This window comes from Cottoperca gobio, chromosome 14, assembly GCF_900634415.1.
Source record: "Cottoperca gobio chromosome 14, fCotGob3.1, whole genome shotgun sequence".
In the NCBI taxonomy this organism is placed as follows: Eukaryota; Metazoa; Chordata; class Actinopteri; order Perciformes; family Bovichtidae; genus Cottoperca; species Cottoperca gobio.
In genome coordinates this window covers 5,677,186-5,700,003 of record NC_041368.1, presented here as the reverse complement: position 1 = coordinate 5,700,003, position 22,818 = coordinate 5,677,186, and the positions used below count along the sequence as shown (strand labels likewise).

Sequence of the window (22,818 nt, the reverse complement as noted above, 5' to 3'; positions counted from 1 at the left end):
TTCTGACTTTAAAACATTTCCATCGACTCCAGAGCGTTGTAAAGTACAAAAGACAACATTTATTGAGAAAAGATAGAGGTCATCATTTCCAAAATTCACAACATGTTTTATCTAACCAAATATTCTGCTACAATCCATATGTTTTACTGCTGAGCCTTTCCAAAACAACATTTCCACGTGACATTGGGTTAAGCCCGAATTTCTTCTTATACTTTGACCCACATCCTGAACCAAGTGCAATACCAACCACCACTCACTGTGACAGCTGCCACAAGAGGTAGCAGGTGTGTGGTTTTAAAAAAAACAAACATAAAAAAGGTATTTCACTGTTTCATCAGGAGAATGCTGGCAAAAGTTAGATGGGAGGAAGTAAATGGGTCACCGTATCTATTTTGTAACAACCGCTGAGCAAAACACTCCTTAACACAAACAATTCCATACAAGTGTCTCCATGAGCTCGATGTGACAAACTGCTGCGTCACACACATTTGTGTCGCATTGATATAAGACAGGTCACGCTCTGTGATGATGCTCTGCTGGTTGGAGGCGCTCAGATGTGCTACGCACAAACATGGCTATCAATACTAACACTGGAGTGTTAGCATTGATAGACATGTTTGTGTGTAGCAACATCTGAAAGGCATCCCAGGCAAAACTGCTGAGTGCTGTTACTGCCCCCTGGTGTTTGTCAACAGGTACTGCTCCACTTAAGAAACTCTCCCTAGCATGAAACAACATTCAGATGGTGCAGATGGGAGCACAGCATCCATCCTGGAGGACAGGTCAACTGATGGAATTTTATTGTCAGATGAGCATCTGAAAGGACTCCGAGCGAACAGAGCAGAAAGGAACAGGAAAGGTAGTGCTGCTCTGGCACTGTCTGCTTCTATTGCATCTACAGATGGGAAACTCCTGGCTGACGGCAGAATCATAATCCTCAAGAATTCTCTCAATCAATAATTCAAGACAATTTTAGAGAGCGAGAGAGTCCAAACGCATCACAAAATGGATAGCATCTCTTCCTCTCCCACACTGCAGGGAGCCAGTGTGGCACTGTGCTGTCTGGCAGATGGCAGGGCTGGGCTTTGGCCCAGAGCCCAGCCCAGCACAGAACAGGTGGGTGAAGGAAAAACATGCTCATCTCACAGAGAGACTGATATAGACATAGAGAAGGTGGAAGAAAGACAGCGGTAAAGAATAGAATGTTTTACTCTCATCATTTCATTCAAATTGCCTCATACTGAAAGAAAAAGAAAAAAAACGGACAGGCTGTCTTAAAGGAAGGCAGAACGTAAAATGCTTTCTACACAACCAGCCATGTTGTGTCTATTCTCAACTGCAAAGTCAATATTGCCCTCATCTCAACATCCAACACACCTAAACAAATACCTTAAATGTCACTTAGCCACACCTCCAGCTTTAACATCAACACAACACTAGATGTGGCCTGCATGTGATTGTGTGTGTATGCGTCACTCACAATGGCACGGGCCTCTGCGATGAAGAAGAGTTCAGTGAGGGCTCGTTGAAGAGGCAGCAGCACGGTGATACTGGTGGGATCCTGGCTCAGGCTGTTTTCCATAGACATAAAGAGCTGCCAGAGAGGTCGCAGCAGCGTCAGCTCACAGGCTCTGGAGTGCAAACCAAACACATGTACACATTTAATAAAGAGCATTCTGGAATAAAATACTTCATACATTTATCATGATATTTACTTTATCAGAGCAAAACTCAAAGAGAGAAAACATTTACGTGTTTGTTATTAATGCTGATAAATCTGCAGTATTTTAAATAATAAATCACTCCTGTATCTATCTGTATGGTATAGTATCATAAAAAAACATACTTACACATTGACAGTGCTCAGAGATGCTCTCTGTACTTTTCTAGTGCTGCAAATCATTTGTGTCCAATGTGGTTTTTCCACAAAAATGTTCAATTATCTTTTCTTTATCCAGCATCTCTAAATACGCAAATATGACTATTTTCAGAAATGTAACCACTGGACACAAGATGCCTACCACTTTACTGAAAGTCTCAGTGTATGTTTCCACTTCGCATACGTGTAAGTTACATATATAGTTGTAAAGTGTGAAGAGATATTTAGGACGCTCCATATGTTTTAGACGTTACGTGACTCATAGTTGGAGCACTTGAATCGGCACAAAATTACCTGTTAAATCATTAGCACAAAACATTAATAATTGCTTTAGAAAATATTGGATTCTTTGATAAAAAGTCGAAGGTACAAGCTTGTGCAAATACAAACTTTGAAGTAGACTTAACTCAACTTGCATTTCAGCAAAACACAACTAGCAACTTAAACCAATTCCCTTCTGAATTGTGGGTAAATTCTCAACAGCGCCTCTGACTGGCCTCTTCTCCGTGTCTACACTGGCCGAGGCTCATTTATTTAGACCCATTCCTTATGACAAAATGACACACAAAACATGATTTCTCAGAAGATGAAATAATTAAAGCTGGTGGCCATAAATATCCAGAGAGGCCCAAGTTTTTGGGTTTAGTAACAATATTTATTTATAGTTACAATCTACAATTTACAATAACAATAAAATATTGAAATGCGAATACAATTCTAGTTAATTGTGTGATGTCATTTTGACCAGATGAGAGTCTGTATACACATATGCAAATTCCTAAACGGACCCTTTACCTCATTTTCATGGCGATTACCAGAACATGAGGGATTTATCAATGCTTAATGCAAATCCTGTGTGGAGGCCCGCACATCTGCAGAGGCAAAGATGTGCACTGGGTCCTCTTAGTAAAATTAGCATTACTTAGGTCCAGGTGGAGGGTCTTATGCCCAAGTGATATTACTTCGGGTTTCTATAGATGACAATATAATCCTACAGGTTTTATTAAGATTTTTCTGACGAGAGAAAAAGTGTGAGAAGCATTGAAGAGAATTAGAGGGAAAGAGACAGAAATGTATAAGCAAGGATGGATTCTTACGTCTGGGACTGACACTGCAGGAGGCGGAGCAACAAATGAATGGCTTTGAGTCGCTGGTTCCCAGTCTGGCGACAGGCCACGCCCACCTGCCACTCCCAGATGTCAGCCAGTGGCAGGTGACCAAGCACTTGGTCATCTGCCAACATTTGCTTCAATATCTCAAAACCTGATTAGAGACAACAAGCAAAGGTGCAGAGAGGGTGACGACCTGACCAACCAGAGGATTCATTTTGATACTTTGCAGAGTTGCTCTCGACCAAATGAAGCAGGTTTGCAGAAATGTAAAAGCAGTGTGTATCTGTTTTAATGTGACGCACCTGTCTGGAAACGTCCTCTGTGGCCTCCTGTAACGGTGAACTTGTAGCCCCACTCTGTGTTGCTCATGTCTGACATAAATCTGTAGTACAGGGTATCACCTGAGGGAAACCCACACATAAACGTGATTTAAACACAATAAGAAAAACTACCTCAAATGTGAACCCATAAAGCAGAAAAGGAAATAAATTAAAAAAATATTCCTCACCAGGAATCTCAAAATCGGACCATTTCTGAGGGGAGCCACTGAAGTTGTGGACATCCTGAAGGAAATCACTGCTGCTGGACATGATGAGCTCATCACAGCCTTCTTCTGTGTAGCAGCGGGAGTCAAATTTAACTGACAAGTAGATGGCCCCTGGGATGTGCACCTTGTCCTTAAGAGACAAAAGAAGGACACAATAGAGTCTTTAAAGGGAATTCAAAGAAAGGCATGCCCTGTTACAGATGTGTACTGATAGCCAGCTCTATTGCAAAGTCTTCTTTAGTTAGACAATACACATTTTGTGACCAGCTCAAAAGGTGGAAACTGAGAAGATGGCATGACAAATGAGGAAATATTAAACTTTTTTAAAAGAGTTACAGCTGTAATTGATGATAAAAAGAAACAAAAAAGGAAGTTGACCCACCTCAAAGTTGGTGTTGTTGTCATAAGGGTGTTTGGACTCTCTGATCTGCACAGCCATACCTGGCTCCTCCATGAACTGGCAAGCAGTGAGAGACAGACTGCACAGCATACTCTGGCTGCAACCCTTCAGCACCCTCTGAAGAATCTGAATATTAATAAATTATAACAATCGGATTAATCCACAGAACACCTAGAATGTATCATATGTGGAAATCACAACAGACTTCACATTCTCCTCCCATCTGCCCACCTTCTCCCAGAGCGGCCTCTCCTCCAGCTGCATTAACATGTCCAGGATGTAGGCCATGTGAGAGGCGCCGCTCAGCTCCAGGGCCTCCTCGCTCAGATCTTCCTCTGTGGGCCAGTCGGCCAGCAGCGAGGCCAGCACGTGGCGGGCGTACAGCGTGGCGATGGCCTGGTTGACCTTCACCAGGTATTGACGAACTGCCCGATTGCTGCGCACATCCAGTTCCTTGTGCAAGAGAGCTGAACTTTTGGTGCGCCTCTGTTTGGCGTAGCTGAGCTGCAAGTCGGTCTCTGAATTTGTGATGAGCTTCTGGGCCACTACATTGATCTCCTCTGTGGCCTTTTCACAGTGACTGGGTTTAGACTGTGGGAGGGAAGCGATGATGGGATTATATCAGAATATTGACATATGAGAAAAGGTTTTCAGAGTATTTCGTCTCTTCTCGTTATAGTTAGTAATGCTTAAGGGATAGTTTGGATTTTTTGAAGTGGGCTTGTATGTTACTATAGTCAGTGCCTCATACAACCCCCCTTTATTATTGCTAACAACAACCATATGTCGTGCTTTTTGACATCTCAAAACCTCTGTGTAATGTTGTTGGCAATTGCTAATAAATGATACTATTTCAGGGCACATTTTTAAACAACTCACCACGCATGACACCACAATCATGTCAGTGTCCACGGCCTTGGTGTTCCTCTCCTCAGAGCGAGGCCGCCTGTGAGGTTGCCACTTCTGAGCCAGTGTCCGGATTGTTTCATCCGTTTTTATTTCTTCTCCATCAAATCTGATAATAACACAAAAGGTAGAACACATAACAGAGAGGTCGTATTAAATTGTAAAGTATGACCTTTACCACACTGTATCGTATAAAGAAAGTCAATTAAAAAATGAATTATTTGCCGACCTCTTTTGCACCTCCAGGAAAAAGGAGTCAGTTCTCTTCATCTGCAACTCATACATGGCCCGCAGGATGGGCAGAGGGGCGTTTAAGGCATCGTGGGTGATCTGCATTGAAAAGAAAGAAACTCATTTTGATGCTCACATTGATTTGAAGCAGAGGCTAGTGTTCTTTAAATGAGAATCAAACTTTTATCAGAACCATTTTATTAGAATACAAAATGAATATAATAAAGTAGCCGGCTGGACTTGTTTGGCCAGCTGCCTGCACTTATGCAACGTTCTGGTAGTATCCCTCATCACCTGGAAGCAAATCTTTGTCTCCTCATCGAGACCCTCTAAGGGGTCGGGCTTGTTGACGTCAGTGTCGTCAGCACAGCAGCTGGACTGGTCGGAGTCGTGCTCTTTGTCCTGGTCTCTTTGGTCTCGCTCTGGGTCCTGGGCCATGGAATGAATCTCCCTCTTGGAGGAGTAGAGCATGATGGAGAGAATCTCGAGATCTCGCAGCAACCACAGCTTGCTGAAGCCAGTCCCTTTGCTGCACTTCCTCACCAGCAGCTGGGTCAGTCCTGACTGCTGGATGTCCTCCTGAGATTGCTCTACTCCATATTTCTACACAACAGAATGAGAAAACACGTTTTTTCAAGAAGCAGGTAATAATAATAATAATAATAATAATAATAATAATAATAATAATAATAATAATACATTTTATTTGTAAAGCACCTTTCAAAGCTAAAAGCAATCTCAAGGCGCTAAAGGGTATAGAGAGTTGCACAGTCCTGCTTCCTTCAGCTCTGAGATATATAAAAAATCAAGTCATTCTTATCTCATTCATGGTTTTATTTCATCTCGTCAAGACTATTGCAACTCTCTCTGAGCCTGCCTCAGTCAGAAATCAATCTCACGTCTCCAGCTCGTTAAAAATGCTGCAGCTAGAATTTTAATTGGCACTAAAAGCATAATACCCCAGTATTAGCATATCTGCACTGGCTACCGATTAAAGTTCAGGATTGATTTTAGGATTTTACTTATTTTTAAAGCACAGAATGGCCTAGCCCTAGCTATATTGCTGACCTTTTAACTTTTTATGAGCCGGAACATAGCCATAGATCCTCAAGTAAGGCACTTTTGGTTGTTCCGATGGCCAGACTCAAGACTAACGGTGACAGGGCTTTCTCTATAATTGACTTATTTGCTTAATTTACATTTACTTTTCATCTTTTATATCCCTTCTACAAACACACTTTTATAAACAGGTAAAGCACTTTGTAAACATTGTTTTTAGAAACGTGCAATACAAATAAGGGTTACTATTATTATATTATTATAATAATTATTGCAGATTCCGAGGTCATGGCCGGTACCTTCAGTGTATTGTAGAGGCCTTTAAGGGCCAAGGAGAGAACCCAGGAGGCCTCCACAGCATCAGAAGAGCTGTTGTCCTGGCTGGTCTGCAGCAGGTGGCTGATGATAGAGGTGAAATTGCTCAGGTATCGGCTGAGCAGGGTCTTTGGGCAGCCCTGGCCCTCTGACTGCCCTGGGAGACCGGCTGCAGTGGAATCCTGAGACTGGATGAGTTGGTAGTCTTTCACTAGAAAGAAGAGGAATCACACAGAGTGTTAATTCTATGTTTATTTCTACACAAAGTTATTAGAGTGTGCTACAATTGCACTAACCTGTTTTCCTCTTGCGTGTCTTAACATCCACCACTGCAGCGTGGTTCTTTTCAGTAAAGTGTTTGAGCAAGATCATGCTGTGCTGTTCATTGGCGTTGTCAATAAACACAGTCTGGGTGCCCACACACAGCACCTGGCAGACACACAGAGGAGTCACAACTGAGCTTAGAAAGTCAGGGAGGATAGCGTTCTACCATATACAGTGGTAGGTATTCTACATACCTCAGGGAAGCCCACCAGCACCAGCAGGGTGAAGAGGTTGGTGCGTTTGAGAGTTTGTGGCAGCTGCTGAATACAGTGGTCAGTGAAGGCAGCAATGACTGCGCTCCACTCAGGACAAACATTTACACTGTGTAAAATATCTGCCACTGTGCACGCCCAATCCAGACCAATACGACTGCAAAACAGAGGAGAAGAGACACATCTCACAATAACTAATAATGGGTGGTGCAAACATTGATTAGCTTTCTGGCAAATAAGATCTCAACTGTGGACTTAATTAACAAACACAAAGCAGGTTCTCAATTCACAAAGGTCTAACTCCATCAAAGGGCCAATTACATTACATTAATATACATTTTAGTATTATTAATTATAGATATATTTAGGTGGTAACGAGCGCAGACTCAGGTTTCTCTTCTTTTACCTGTCTAAACAGACGGCCCCGAGGCTGAAAAGCAGCTGGGTGGTCTTCCAGCCCTGGATGTCTGAACTGGATACCTCTCCTTGTGTTAGCAAGTCATATTTGTCAGCCAGGGCCTCTGTGACGGCAGTGTCGGCCTCTATCGGAGGGATTCGGAGCAGCAGTTGACCCAGTAGTCCCAGGGTGAGGTGGTAGGTCTCATTGAGAGAGCCAGCATTGGAAATAACTGCCCTAAAAAGCTTGGGCAGGATGGAGTTCAGACTGGGCAGAGACAGAGTGCTGCCCTGAGGATATAAGAAAGACGATATAAACGTTATCTGTAGATAAATGGATAACATGCAGAAGACAATGCTTACGCATTATTGTGAAGAGTGAACAAAACAGGAGTGCAAAATAATTAAGTGTTTTAACTTTAAATTAAAAGTGTTGATAGATTTGGGTGTTTTCATTTAATTTGACATGACATCTGTCCATCACACATAATGATACAGCCGGCAGCCGAACAGCTTAGCTTAGCATTAAGACTGGAAACAGCTTGCCTGGCTCTGTCCAAACAAATCTGAATGTGTCAGGCAGCAGCTCCAAAAGCTCAATAATAAACTCATTACATATTTTTCATTTCTGTACAAAATCATAATGTGTAAAAATGACACTTGGTGGTCTTTTGGGGGGAAATGTGTGGGACTATTTCTTGGCTGACGGCAGTGACTTCCCGAGTCTTACTGGTTGCCTGGCAACCTCAAGGTGATGACAAGACTAAGTTACTACACCTGCCAAAAAAGTAGTTTAGCTATTAACTCCCCGGTAAACATTGTATGTTTTTTAACAAAATGTAGAACGGTTTCTTTAGCGTTTCATAGACTCAACTCTAAAAACTGGTCTTTGGTTTCACGTACTGTTTTGGCTGGAGGCAGCATGGCTGCTAGTAGTCCCAGGATCCTCTCTCTGGAGCACTCTGAAAACACATGCTGGGGCAGCCTCTCATCTGTCTCCTTGACAACATCAGATGCTGGAGAGTTGACTGTTGCTGGACCAGACTCTGAAGCTGAGAAACATACAAGGTTGATCCAGACAACTAGTCATATCCACTAATAATCAGAGCCCGGTAGAGGTAGTGTGAGTACTTACGTCGCACCACAGGGGAGAGGGGGTCCTCACTGGACATAGAGGGTGTCTTGCTGAGGCTGGCAGAGTCCACGGTGTCTTGGCTCACCAGCTTCCTTGTCTCCCCCTCTGCAGTGATTGGTGGGGACGACACCTCTGAAGAAACAGAGGGAGGAGAGCCCAACTCCTTTGTTTTTTTCTCCTTACCTGATGGTTTGCTCTAGTGGTGAGAGGATAACAACAATTCAGTAGGCAGACAGCCAACACTGAGCTTTTACACTTTTAGAATACTAAATACTGTCAGTGTTTCCCCTACCATTGCCTTGGCAGGTGGTTTTTTTGTGTGTTTTTTTGTGTTTCGCGAACGGCAGGGCTCCGCTCGCTCCCGACACACAAACACGTGCGCACAGTCAGAGACAGAGCGGAGGAAAGTGTAAAAAAGTAAAAAATCCAACAAATTAATTATAAAATGGAGCAACGTCGACCACAACGTTTGGACACACAGGCGAAAATATCCACGTTTTTTTTAAACGTACACAGCCTGAATCAACTACCAGTGATGCTAATGTTTGCTCTGCTACTCAGATCAGTCAGAGTGCTAGCAGCTCTTCTGCTAGTCCTGAACACAACTCTCCTGATGAAACTGCACCCCCTGAAAAGCAGCACAGGTCTGGTCACAGGGTCACAGGCTTTGACGAAACTTGGCTGTTGGAGAAGAAAGATTCATCCTGGCTCTACAAAACTGATCTGGGTAAATAAATAATAATAATTGATAAATACCTAAATACCTAAATACACCAATTAATAAATCAATAAAATACAGTGAATAGAGAATGAATGGGGAATTATTTCAGTTTTCTTTTTTGGTTTTAGGAATGTTCTGCCAGATATGTAGGCACAAACAGGGGGTTGTGAGAGGAAGGCAGACCCGTGTTTTTATAGTCACCCTGCCAGTCCTACAGAAAGGACAAACTTGATCAACATATGGCATCTGACCATCACCAAATAGCATGTCAGTGCAAGTCACGTTTGACAACAGGTAAAAATGATATATTTTATTTAAAATATAATTTTATCAATAACATGTTGTGCTCCTTGATAATGATGATCCATTTCATTTCAGGCAAAACCGTCCTTGCATCATTTGAGCCAACAACTGTGCTGGAGCATGAGGCTGTGGTGGGCTTATACTGGCTCATTAAGCACGACATAGCCCACCACACAAACTATCCAGCCTTGCTGCAACTGGCTAATCTTTTGGGTTGCACCTATTTCAACAAGCTTAATGTATGCTTTTTTCTTATTAAATATGTTAAAAAATATTAGTTTTAAGAGATAGTTATATTGACAATCAATTGTATGTTTTTATGGCATAATAATAGATTAGTTTAAGAATTCATATGCATTTAAATGTCCAGCATCTTTGAATGTAAAATGTTCCAACAATTTTTCAGATTTCCAAGACCACCAACTACAGATCTCATAGAATAATAGATGACCTGTTGGAAATTCTTGCAACGGTGATTGAGCAGCCCATATTAAGGGACATTGCTCAGTCAAAAGTGATTGCCGTGGAAATAGATGAGACTACAGATGTCTCCGTGTGCAGACAACTGACATCCATGTAAGGTAAGCGTAATCAAAGTGTAATAGTTCATCGACTAATACAATTTCAATACACAGTATGAGGGGATAATTGAAATGTATAAAATGTTATCATATGGACATAGATACTTGGACCAAGAGGGGAAGCTCTTCAGCCCATTCCTGGATCTGATCTGCCTGACCGACAGGAAAGCAGATTCAATTGTGGCAGCTCTGAAAAATATTATTCAGATGAAGGGCATCCCCGTACAGTTAATCTTTGGATTAGGAACTGACGGCGCTGCAGTTATGACAGGTAGGTCAAACAGGTTTTTTGTATGTAATTATACTGGATTTTGAATATTTAGTTTCTTGTTAAATTCATTAACAAATGTATTCAATAGGAAAACAACATGGGGTCGCAAAACAACTGTCAGACGAATGGCCATGCCTCCTCAGTGTCCATTGTGCTGCACATAGGCTGGCTCTAGCCTGTAAGGACGCATCAGAAGATGTGCCTTACATGGCAACATTCAGAGACCACTTAGAACAGCTCCACCTGTACTTAGTGCAGTGTAATAGTGCAAATCGCTCTGCTTCTCTAAAGGCAGCTGCAGAGGTTCTCAGTGTGTGTGAGCTGAAAGTGAAGGTAAATATTTTAAACCTCAAATAAATTGAGATTTGAATATTTATACCATATTAATTCCTTTATTTTTTTAAACAACTGTTTTATCTGTCATTATTAGCAAGTAAAGGACACACGATGGCTCTCAACATGAGGCTGTAAAAAACCTCATGAAAAACCTCACTGCTGTACTGGGAGCCTTGGCAGAGGAAGTAGAGACCCACAAATGTCCTACTGCTAAGGGACTCTACTCATTCCTTGCCAGCTATCGTTTCATTGCCGCCCTCCACATGCAAGCCGATGTGCTCCCTCACCTGGCACGTCTCTCCAAGATCTTTCAAAAGGAGGACGTCATGTTCCTGGCAATCAAAGAGCAGGTTATTTAAAAACCCAAACACTTATGTTTATTTTGCACAAACATAGGTTACCGCAATTTATCTTTTCATCTGAGTCAATTTGGTTAATTTCCTAGGTCCCTGTCACACTGGCCTTAATAAAAGGCATCAAAGATTCTAGAGGTCATCAACCTGGCCACACTGAACCAAAGTCTTGATGACCCTTTGGGACTGGGTGCATTCAGCATCTCTGCCGAACAGGAGAGAGGAAGAAGAGGCCAGGATGATACAGGGGGCAGACAGCAGTACTGGCAAAGATTCCAATCACAGGTATGATTATGTAGTTTTTGGCTGATTTCATTGATATAACTTCAATTTAGACTAAACAGTTTTACTGACATCTTTTCCCCACCTGTTCGATGAGGTGATGGATCCTTATTTGGATGGCCAGATTGCCCATCTTGAGAGGCTGTTCAGTGAGGTTGGAGTCTTAGCCGCTTTTGGAATACTGGGTCCACAAGCAGCTACACTCTCTTATGACACCACACACACACACACACACCTGAGGACACTGGTGGGGAAGTTTTGTTCCCATGCCAATTTCGACACAGTTCTTTGTGAATGGGCTTCTTTCAAGGAACAAGTCGTCTCTGGTCTACTCAAGGTAACTTTAAAATGTAACATTTTCACATGACATTATCATGAACAATGCACTGTGTTAATCGTATGAACGTTTTCAAAACAAGACTCAGCTGGACATATTGTCAGACCTGTCCCCAAAATATGAGGAGTTTGGGGTCCTGTACCCAACTGTAAGCCAGCTGGCTGCCATTGCCCTCACTGTCCCAGTCAGCAGTGTAAATTATGAAAGGGACTTCTCCACCCTGAACAGGTTAAGAAATACCTCTCACAATGGCATTTGCTGTTTTAAGTTATAAGAAATTTTTAAGCTATCAGCTATCGCTTGTAAAGCTTAACAGTTAATGTATTTGCAGGTCAAGACAAACATCCGCAACAGGCTGCAGGGGGACCATCTTGCAGCCTGCATGCGGATTTCAATAAATGGGCCAGAGGTGTCTGACTTTCCATACCAGGAGACACTGGAAATGTTCTTTAAAAAACCAAGAAAGAGCCACTGTAGAAACAAAAGTTGCACACTTTGTGTGTAAACCAGAACTGATTGAATGTACATGTCTTTATTTGTTTCCAATTTTTGTTTACATTTGTTTAAGTTTCTTAAAGTAAAATTGTTCTAATTGTTATTATAATATAATTTTATTTATTTATTATTATTTATTAGGTTAATTGTAAAAATAAAAATGCTTCTAATTACTGTTATTATTTATTGTAATTATTGTTATAAAAGAAAATATGTGAACACTTAAAATATAAATATGACTCCTAACAGACTGTTCAGGTCCAAATGCACTGTGAAAGGGCCCCTGCATTCCGCCGCAGCCGGTCGAAACCCCGCCCCCCCCAGCCAGCACCCTGCCAAGGCAGTAAACCTAGTGGAAACACTGACTGTATTACCTATATAGAGACTTCACAAGTACATGTATTTATCTCTAGCTATTGTTCTACATCAGCTAGAATATGTATATACATTTGTGTCTGTCTATTTATGGATGTATGTGCTCCATTAGTTTTTTGTGCGCGTTTTACTTCTTGCCACTGTAATGATCCACTCCTCCAACAGAAATGATTCATCAATCTTCATATTATCTTATAACTTAACTTCAGTTCCTTACCGTGTCCGTTGGAGACGTTGGGGAGCAGATTGCTGCAGTGTTGCCAGGGAGAGAGGTGGTGTCAGTGGCTGTACTGAGCTCCTGAGAGGACTCTGGAGAGCCTGGACACTGCTCACTATCAGAAGCCGATTCATTAGACGACAGCAGGGCAAGCAAGGCTGACGAACGTAGACCTATGTATAGGACGGCAAAGAAATGTTTGGTAAGGTAAGAAGAACCTGAGATACCATGTGACACATGGGTGAACAATGAAGCACCCCCTTTAACAACACAGTCATTTTGAAAATACAGAGTATTGTTGAACCCAAGTTTAAGTAAATTATGGTCCTATTTAGAGTAAAATAAACAACAACTGACACAACGTTATGCTTTAGGGCGTGGCTACCTTGGTATTGTCATGCCCTAAGTTCTAAGTCCTAAGTGTTCTGTTGTACTAAAAGACACTCTTAAGGAGTTGGATGTTAGTTTTTTCCAGTAATAAATTTTGTTTTAAGAATGTTTTCTCAGTAGCCAAAATTAGCATCCAATTAATATCACAGTTAACGTGAATTACGGACGCACCTTGAACACCAAGATAGCTAGCTAGTGCTAGCGTTAGCTGCAGAATTAGCGTTTGCTATGTTAACAGTGACTGGCCTCTCCGGGCTTCGATCCTCTAAAGCTCCGCCTTTTCGTCCAAGTATGGTCACTACTGATTCCAAAAAACCAAGATGGCCAAAAGCCAAACGTGAGGCTTCAAAATCGTAGTCCACAAATCAATAGGTGATGTCACAGTAACTACGTTTACTTCTTTTATACAGTCTAGGGCAATTACCTTAGCTTAGCATAAAGACTGAAGGTAGATGGAAACGGCTAGCCCATCTCTATCTTAAAAGCTCATTAATTAACACTTCATAGTATTTTGTTCGGGGCCAGGCTAGCTGTTTCCCCCTGCTTTTAGTCTTTAAGCAAGATAAGCTAACCGGCTGCTGGCTCTAGTTTAATATTCAGATTACAGACTTCTCATTCAAGTCTCAGCAAGGAAGCAATAAAGTGTATTTCCCAATATGTAGAACGATTCCATCAAAAACAAATATCTGGTTTTGACTAACCTTTGCCAGTCTGCCCCTTGAGCAAACAATCAGTGATGAGTTGGGAGCAGTTTGTCTGCAGGGCTGAGGCCTGGCCAAGGGTGTTGCTATCCAAAGGCTCTCCCTCCATCTGCTTCTGACTGCTCAGTTCTGACGTGTACAGGGCCAAAGCAGCAAACAGTAGCCAGGAGTAGTTGTGGATGTAGGGCTGGATCAAGCGGTGACGGTCACTGATTCGTATAGTCACCATGGGGTAGACTGTGATCCGATGGGTGGGCAGGTGGCTAGGGGGGACCGTTAAAATTAGTCACCAACACAGAGGTACACCATTAAGTGTGTATTAACAGCATAAGAAACTTTAAATGTGTCACCTGTCGGGATACTTCTTTGCATTGTAACAACCGAAGCACAGGTCAAAGTCTTCACAGACATTGCAGTTGATCCTGCTGCCTACAATGAGCCCCTGGCAATGGTCACAGGCGTATTCCATGTTCACCATCTCGTGGTCGTCCTCATGTCCCTCAGGCTTGGCACCACCTGGTTAAAAACACACATTCACATTTAGGTTTGCTCTGATGCTCTTATCCAATTTACGATAAGTGAATGTATGAGTGATTGAGTAGTGTAGTGAAGTTAATGATCTCACTGAGGAAGCAGGTCTTGCAGAGGTCCATGTCCATGCATTGCAGACATCTGTAGCGGTGCCAAGGTGCCATCCTCTCACAGCCGTCACAGGAGATCACAACATTGAGTAGGTCACAATAACGTGCAATGAACATGTGCATCTGTAGATAAAACCGGAAAGAATATTGAAAGTTACCAATGAAAAGCAAATCTTTGCATAGATCCTACCTTAATCATCGACTTGGAAATATTTACTTGCCTACAGCTTTTTAAACTTCATCACACACAAAAGGCAATAGAGACAGAAGTCTTTTTTGGATTGGGTCATATTATGACAGAAAATAAATATTACAGTATTCATCTTGTGTGTATTTGTTTGTATTGTTAAACAGACAGACACAAAATGTATGCGTTTCAAACGCTGTTGTATGAAGTGACGCTGCCACGACTAGTCGACTAATTGATCGTCAATCGACAATGTTTTTTATTAACAACTATTTTGATAAATAAATTAATATTAGGTGCCATTTGTTTCCCCAGACATCTCAGACACAGGACACTTCTCCTTGTTGGCTAATGATTGGACTTCATGCAGTGTGATGTACCTTTCTCCTGTCCTCCATGGAGTCCTCTTCATCGATTTTGTCATACCACTTCTCAAACATCCCGTCCATACACTCATCCATCCACTCCTGGTTCTTCTTGTAGTCTGCGATTTCATCCTCCTCTGTCCAATGACTAAAGATGAATTTGAACCACAGAAATAATCTATCATCTCTGCAATGTAGTTTAACCTAGCAGGTTAGTCTACTGATTTGTAAAAAATGTTTAAATGAAAGCTGTTACTTTGCTAGCCTTAGCAATTGTTATCGTGCCTTATTTATTTATTTTCTGAGATGGGTCTGATCTTACCTGATGGCAGTGTCATGAACACTGATGTTCTCCTGGGACATGCTGAGCAGGAGTTCGGGAAGCTTGATATTCAGGAAGAGAGGAAGGTCCTGCACCTCCCAGCTCATATCCAGAAGGTGCAACAAGCAGGTCTGCACACATGACAGGGCCGGTAGCAGGGCTCTGGAGAGAAGTGATGGGGGTCTGGTTACACCACTGCACACACACTGCACACACTAATCACTGCTGCAACAGTTTTTAATTTCAGTGTGTGAAGATGGTGCGTTACAAGAATAAGAGCTTACTTCTCATTGAGGCTGCTGAAGCCTTGTACTGCCTCCACCAGCATGAGCACCAACTGATGGTAGGAATGCCTCACCTCCTCTCCGAGCTTCTGCCCACTGTCTGACAACTGAGAGAAATAACTGCAAAAGACAAAGCAAAAGAGAACACCGAGTGAAACACTACTGTACAGTTATAGGTCAGCATACGGTTTTTATTTTATAGTTTGTATACACACGCAATTTATTTCCTTCTCAAAATGTATGTATTCATATGTCCTGAACCGTCAATGAAATTGATATTGGTCAAAACTAACATCAATTTCCAAAGAGACATACTGTACATTTGGCCCCTCCAATACTGTCGTCCAGAACACCTAATATATTTTAGCATATTATGATCTATCTCTGATAAGTATCTAAGAAACAAAAATATACTGTTATTTCATAATTCCAGACTTTGGAAGAGCGTTTTTCAAAAATATTTACTGAACTGTGCTAAACCTTTGTATGGAAGATAAAAAAAATATATATATATATATATATATATATATATTTTGGTGATCCATTTTCTAAGTTGTTTTCTCTACGTTTACGACTTAAGAACAAGTGAAAAAAGCCTCTTATGACCTAAATGAGTATGACAACAACACACACCGAACCTGACAAATGCCAGTTTCTTTTTTTCCACGGACGAAAAATATGAAGGAACCTTTAAAGCAGGGGTGGGGAACCTCCGGGCCATATACAGACCATTTGATCCGGCCCTTGAGGTAATTCGTAAAACACACGCAAAAAAAATCCACTAGCAAAAAAAACGGGCGACTGACTGTTTTGCCTGGCCAAGGTCAGGGTCCTTGAACACAACACGAGCGGAACGTGTCATCACGTGGTCACATGTCAAAAAACTTCAATTCTTCGTGTGCAAACACGTGACAAAACTGTGTGACGTATGCGTGCGACGCCATGTTGGATGATATACAAATCAAAAATGGCGTCTAAAGCGAACAACAACAACTCCGACTTCTTCAAAGTATTCTGACTCTCTGGAGTCCTCTGCAAAGGCAAGATTCAGAGGAAAAGTCCAAATTTGCGGCCGTGACCCGTACACGCTAAAGCCGTCAGACTATATTGAGGATTTAGATTCATTACGACCGATTGAATATCCGGATATTGTGAACTACCTTGTGCTACACACGTCATGGGCAACCAACGCACAAATGAAGGCATACAAGAGCTTAGATGCTTATAATGTCTTTGTTTCTGGCTGGGTTGGTAGTCTTCTTACCAAACCACTGAAAGATGACAGGGTGCTCGTCCGTGCCCGTGTGAATCACTCTCAAAGAGCTCGAGATACACCGCTCAAGCCGTGGTTTGTGAGTGAGAAGAGCGGCGATGTTATCCTCGCTAACGTAAACATTGAAAACATAGCTTTAGCATGAGCTCTTACCAGATATAAAGTGGACGCCACACACACGGGTGAATTGTGCTTTGTCTTCTGTTAAATCCTCACGAGTTATGTTGCTAAACCAGTTTACGGCGTTCGGTAGACAGTAATTCATCCCTCTTTTGTGGATCGTTGTTTTTGATGATTTTAGGAAATCTAAAGAACCGTTTCTCTGGGTCACGAGTAGCGTTATTACCACAATTATACACTGCGCACACGACTGGCATTTTCTTTCAATCTTAGACGTTTAAATACAAAGAAAATTACGAAGCGTTGCAGCAACTCACACGTGAACGACCGCAGTCTTGGTTGTATATATCATCCAACATGGCTGAATTCCGGGTTGGGAAATAAGCGTGACGTCACATGCACACGATCAATATTAAACGAGACAGTCATTGACATCAGTGAACGCAGCATGGCGAGTGTAAAACAGAGAAAGTAAAAGTAAAAGGCCAGTGTGTCTAGTTTGTGCGGACGTACTTGTGGTGATGAAAAATAATCTTGAGCGTCATTACAGCACAAAACATGTCAAACTGCACGAGCTGAAAGGACGAGTGCGTTTGGATAAAGTTAATGCTCTTCGGCGGAGTTTGGCCCAACAAGCAGCTCTCTCCAGAGCGGAACATACAAACATGGACAGATAGAGAGGTAGACCACCACACCAAGATCAGACCAGATTCCACCACTGCTGTGCAATTATCACTGCCATTTACAATATTCACTTTATTTTCTATCAACCTCTTGGTGCTTATATTATTTTTTATTCTATTTAATTATTGTGTACTGCCTTTTTACTTCATATGTTCTTTTGCTATGACAAGATAAATGTCCCCGTTGTGGGACTAATAAAGGATTTCTGATTTCTGATAAAACAGAAAGATACATGGATAAAAAAAGTTGCTTTTTTGCACAGCATAAAAGAAAGGTGAAATAAATGGGCTGTGTCTTATTTATTTTTTGCAGAGGTTATGAGTTCAATAATTAGTATGGCCCTCGAAGGATGTTGTAAAAAGAAAATGGCCTTTGATAGGAAAAAGGTTCCCCACCCTTGCTTTAAAGTTTAAAAGATTATCCTGGCAAAACCTTTTTTTTTTAAAGTTGAGATGAAATTACTTTTAGACTGAAGCACCTATGAAACAATATATGCAAACAAATAGAAAATCTATTATATATATTTTTTTAATCAAAATCCAATCATCTTTTCTTCCTGTAAAACAAATGTAAGCTAGTACCAATCAATTATCAATAATATCATAACATTGATCCATCAATCCATCTGCAACTTTTCGCGACAAAAGGAGGTGTGTGAGGAGCCGCAGTCCTCTGGAGCATCGTATCGTGCTACATCTTAGCGGTCGCCCACCAATCAGTGTGTGCGTGTGAATGTATATTACTCCTGATGAGCAGGTGGCTACTTGTATAGTAGCCTCTGCCTCTGTATGAATGTGTGTGTGAATGCTGACATGTAAAAGCGCTTTGAGTGGTCGCAAAAACTAGTAAAGAGCTGCACATTTACTTTCCTCCCAGGGCTTCCACACTGTAATATTAACATAAACAATTTAGTGTTGTTTTCCATGAACTGAAAACATTTTCTACAGACGTACCTGGTGAAGTCTTTCTGGCATGCCAGCAGCTCCTGTAGGAACAGGATGCAGGGGGCTTGGAAGAGGTGTGGCTTTCCCAAGGAATGTAAACACTGCTGAACCATCTCCAAGACCTTGCACACACTCAGAGCCTGGGCTTTGCTCAGGGACAGGGTCTGCAGAATGCTACAGGAGGAAGATTTGAATGTTTTATCACTGTATGGTACAATTATACAAAATGCAAAATAGAAGAGTGGAGTCAGTCACCTTGCTGTTGTGAGAGTTTGGTCCCTTATAAAGTTCAGGATGTGTTTGAGTATTGGGTAGCGATCCTTGACAGAGGGGGTCAGGCGTGGCTCTTCTATAGATCGACAGGACAGGAGGCGTAGGCGTGCCCGACTGAATGGGGCTTTGCGGGGGATCGCGGATGGAGAGGCTGGTTCCCCTGACTGGGAGCAGAGGCTCTCTGTGGAGCCTCTGTGGCCTTGTCTGCTGTTCCCAGAAGACGATGAGTTTTGTGCTTGAGTGCCGGAGGGCTGGCTCTGTCTTGTCCTGGCATCCACACCCTCCTCAGACGCTGCAGTCTGAGGTCCCTGAGTGGAACTGGCCTGGAAGTCTGCTTCCGAGATGGAACTTGAGCGCAGCAGTGGAGCGTTGCTGCCCTCTTTGGAAGAGTCGTTGTCCTGGCACGGTACTCCACAAGGGGTAAATCTGAAGAGCAAGAGGCTCTTCTCAATGCACATCTCAGCTAGAGAAAGAAAATTACAGAAGTCAGAAAAATTAGAAATTGTCCCGATCATGTTTTTTTTGCCAAATTCCGTTCTTAAATTGAACACTTTAATATTAAAGAGATAACAGAGTTGGTGAAAAGAAAGGGTGAGTCCTTACCTAGTGTCTCCATGGTAACCTCATCATGACCCCCGTCCTTCTCGTCAGGAACATTCATTTTGCTAACAAGATATCTCTGTTTCATCTCCAACTGGCAGGAAAAAAGACATCATCAGCATATTGAGTCAGTAACATGATGATATATAAACTCAGCAGCAGAAAATGAACAAAGATATGAATCATGTCAGTAACACTCACCATCCATGTTCTGATGCTGTCTGCCAATGAATACACCTGCACAAACTCTTCACTTAAACAGGACTTGCAGTCCTGATTAACTATTCATACAAAGACAAAAAAAGAAGGACGAAATAAACTCACCCAAGTGAATCAACGACGTACAATTACCAGGATAACACACAGCAAGAAACTGCAGTAATAGAACAGCTTTTGCTGTATGACAGCTACAGCTAAGCCTTACCATAGGTCTCCAGGGCTTGGTTGAGGGCTGGTGTGTGGTAAACCATGGCCGCCCAGATGGCATTTACAGCTTGGTCTGTCTTCGACCCGGGGGCAATCTCGTTCCTTATTGGCTGTTTTCTGCAGGACTGCATGAGGGTCTTCATCAGCTTTGTTCTACTGTGTGTCGGCTCCAGGGAAGGGTTCCAACGGGCAAAGTCTTCCAGGAAGCTCATTAACTCCTCAAGAGTCCATGTATTTATCTACCAAACAAAAAAGCAACATAGTATTAGAGCACTAAGCGCTGCTGAGATTATAAATCTGAGAATGTAATTTCTACACAACTGGATTAAGCAGATTTGACAGTACCTGGTCTGTGTCCGGTTTTGTCGGATTCCACTCCCTTGTTTCACACAACCCATGTCGCAGAATGGGTTTCCATAAAGGAGAAGACTGAACATGGGACATTTTCCCTGGTGGAAGCTCCTTAACTGTGCGTATCTCTGAAATAGATACAACTCACAAATATCAGCATTTCATAATTATTTTCATTATTGATTAATCTGCCGGTTTTGTCAGTCCAACCTCCAAAGTTATTCAGTGCAATATGATAGAAAACAGAGAAACAAAAGCAGGAAATCTCCTGATTTGAGAAGCTGAAAACAGCATTTTCTTCCATTTTTGCATGAAAAATTACTTAACGATTAATCAATTATCAAAATAGTTGGCGATTATATTTCTGTTGATCGATAGTTTTTTTTCTCAAATCCAAATCATCCACATTTTTCCAGATCTGTTCATGTAAGCCTCAAAATGTGCAGTCATTCATAAACTTTGTTCTTTTGTAAGATCACAGACCTTTCTATGACAAATGTTGGTTTTGGAAAATAGTCTCACCGTGGGGGGATTTCAAAGCGAGGGTTCTGGAAGCAAGACGACCCATCAGGCGAGCCACCAGCAGCTGCAGGTCTGACATCCAAGAAATAGTGATATCTGGCAGGCCCAGGGCTGTCACAGTGAACTTGTAACCCCACTCATTATTACTGCTATCAGAGTGGAAGAGGAACTGGAGTTGAGGGCCAGCGTCAAATGTCACCTTCTGAAGGAGCAAAGAGAAGCAGCAGGTGTGTACTGTAAATTAAATAAGCAACAACAGCGTTTCACATGGAGACAACTGAATGGTTTTCCATATCCTACCTTTGGCCACTTCTCACTTCCAACCTTCATGTCATAGCGGACCTTCCCACCTCTGGAATCTGTGAATTCTAGGTAGTCGTATCTGTGAATATCAAGAGCATAGAGGATGGGTTCTAAAATAGTCTCACTATGTTAAAGGGCATCTGAACACTTAATATTTCACATCAGTCACCTCTTCTCTGTCTCACAGCGTTCATCAAACTCCACCTCAAAGGATGTAGCACCAGGGCAGGCAAAGATGCTGCTCTCATGGCGGCTATTCTCATAGTTGTGAGGGGACTCCATGTTCCAGGTCCTCAGCACAACTGGCTGCTGGGGCTGGTGCCAGCTCTCCTGATCCACCTAACGGTGACATGGCATGCAATTAATGGTCAATGGTGGAATGTAACGTAATGCAAGTACTGTACTACAAATTTGAGTATTTCTATGTTAGGCGACTTTTTTACTTCCACTGCACAACATTACAGAGGGAAATATTGTGCTTTTTTCCAGCACTACATGGCTGCTGTTCTTCACAACCTCCACACCCCAGATGCTGCTCTGCATTTTCACCTCTTCATTTATGCGCTGCCATCTCTTGCTGTACTGGATTATCACAACACTTCAAAAGCAAACTAGAAACTTAAATGTTCACCCACATACATATCTCAAACTATTTGACGGTGTAAAAAAATTATAATTTATGTCAAGATGCTGCTCACTTACAAAATAGTTTTAAAAAAGGGACCATAGTAGTTAATTATTTATTGTTCACTACTAAGAGACCATCATAGCTGCTTTACAAGAGATAGACTTTGTACCTTTTTGATTCAATAGCCTTTTGGGCAAAAAACTATTTTTGTCTACAGCAGCAGTACAGTGGAATAATCTGCCAACAAATCTCAAACGGAGTATTTCACTGAGCATGTATGAAGTGGCCTTAAAGAAATGGTTACAAATGACCATTCAGCATATTCAATATCAATTTTAAGTTTTTATGACCAATACAATTAGAGCATGTTGAAGTAGCTACCCAGCTGCCTGCTATTTATATGTTGATTGGACACACAAGACCACAAGAGAAATAAGCCTTTGGGCTTTATTTTGTGTCCATCAATACTCATACAGTGGGATGAGAGGTTGTATACATTCTGGTCCACTAAGCTCTGAGGTCAGAGTGGACTGACCTTTGAAAAGATGTCTCCGGTATCACTGGACAGGCTTTTGAGTAGCTCGACCAGTGAGGAGAAGCTCTTCAGCAGCACACTGTGAGGGATGTCCAAAGAGCATAGCTCCAGGAGTATAATCATCTGCCAGGACCAGAACAAATATTACATTCACTCAGCATGGTCAACTTTATAATTGTGCAGGAAGGGTGGGGGGGAAGAGTGTATTACCAGTTGTCTGAAGACTGTGGCGAGGATGGAGCTGCCTAGTTTGTCAGTAATTTCAGCACCAGTGTATCTCCCGAGCAGGGAACCAAGGACTTCTTTGATACTTCCCAGGAACTGATCCACATCTGTTGATATAAAGCATTTACTCTGAAACAAATCCTCTTGACTCAAGGATGGATTCTACTCAGTGTTCGTACCAACTCATTAAACAACTTTTTTCATCTGTAGGACTACCACATTTGACTTACCAGCACCAGGCGGTGTGCTCATATAAA

The 22,818-nt window shown here is 42.0% G+C and overlaps 1 protein-coding gene across 1 annotated transcript in view; it reads right to left on the bottom strand.

The window, feature by feature from the left end:
- zzef1 (zinc finger, ZZ-type with EF hand domain 1) overlaps nt 1–22,818 on the bottom strand; it is a 39,858-nt gene that overhangs the window by 6,580 nt on the left and 10,460 nt on the right. The window contains exons 20-52 of the mRNA XM_029447778.1: nt 22,547–22,668; nt 22,337–22,459; nt 21,343–21,512; nt 21,171–21,252; nt 20,871–21,072; nt 20,343–20,476; nt 19,996–20,236; nt 19,773–19,852; nt 19,575–19,665; nt 18,954–19,434; nt 18,708–18,872; nt 15,678–15,797; nt 15,394–15,555; nt 15,087–15,219; nt 14,504–14,642; nt 14,229–14,394; nt 13,879–14,141; nt 12,788–12,960; nt 8,517–8,712; nt 8,285–8,433; nt 7,392–7,672; nt 6,968–7,142; nt 6,746–6,878; nt 6,434–6,660; nt 5,370–5,678; nt 5,074–5,174; nt 4,818–4,953; nt 4,170–4,529; nt 3,921–4,064; nt 3,500–3,668; nt 3,294–3,392; nt 2,977–3,142; nt 1,481–1,631 (exon numbers count right to left, since the gene is read on the bottom strand). Coding sequence (XP_029303638.1) covers nt 1,481–1,631; nt 2,977–3,142; nt 3,294–3,392; nt 3,500–3,668; nt 3,921–4,064; nt 4,170–4,529; nt 4,818–4,953; nt 5,074–5,174; nt 5,370–5,678; nt 6,434–6,660; nt 6,746–6,878; nt 6,968–7,142; nt 7,392–7,672; nt 8,285–8,433; nt 8,517–8,712; nt 12,788–12,960; nt 13,879–14,141; nt 14,229–14,394; nt 14,504–14,642; nt 15,087–15,219; nt 15,394–15,555; nt 15,678–15,797; nt 18,708–18,872; nt 18,954–19,434; nt 19,575–19,665; nt 19,773–19,852; nt 19,996–20,236; nt 20,343–20,476; nt 20,871–21,072; nt 21,171–21,252; nt 21,343–21,512; nt 22,337–22,459; nt 22,547–22,668 — 5,843 coding nt within the window. The remainder of the gene's footprint in view (nt 1–1,480; nt 1,632–2,976; nt 3,143–3,293; nt 3,393–3,499; nt 3,669–3,920; nt 4,065–4,169; nt 4,530–4,817; nt 4,954–5,073; nt 5,175–5,369; nt 5,679–6,433; nt 6,661–6,745; nt 6,879–6,967; nt 7,143–7,391; nt 7,673–8,284; nt 8,434–8,516; nt 8,713–12,787; nt 12,961–13,878; nt 14,142–14,228; nt 14,395–14,503; nt 14,643–15,086; nt 15,220–15,393; nt 15,556–15,677; nt 15,798–18,707; nt 18,873–18,953; nt 19,435–19,574; nt 19,666–19,772; nt 19,853–19,995; nt 20,237–20,342; nt 20,477–20,870; nt 21,073–21,170; nt 21,253–21,342; nt 21,513–22,336; nt 22,460–22,546; nt 22,669–22,818) is intronic.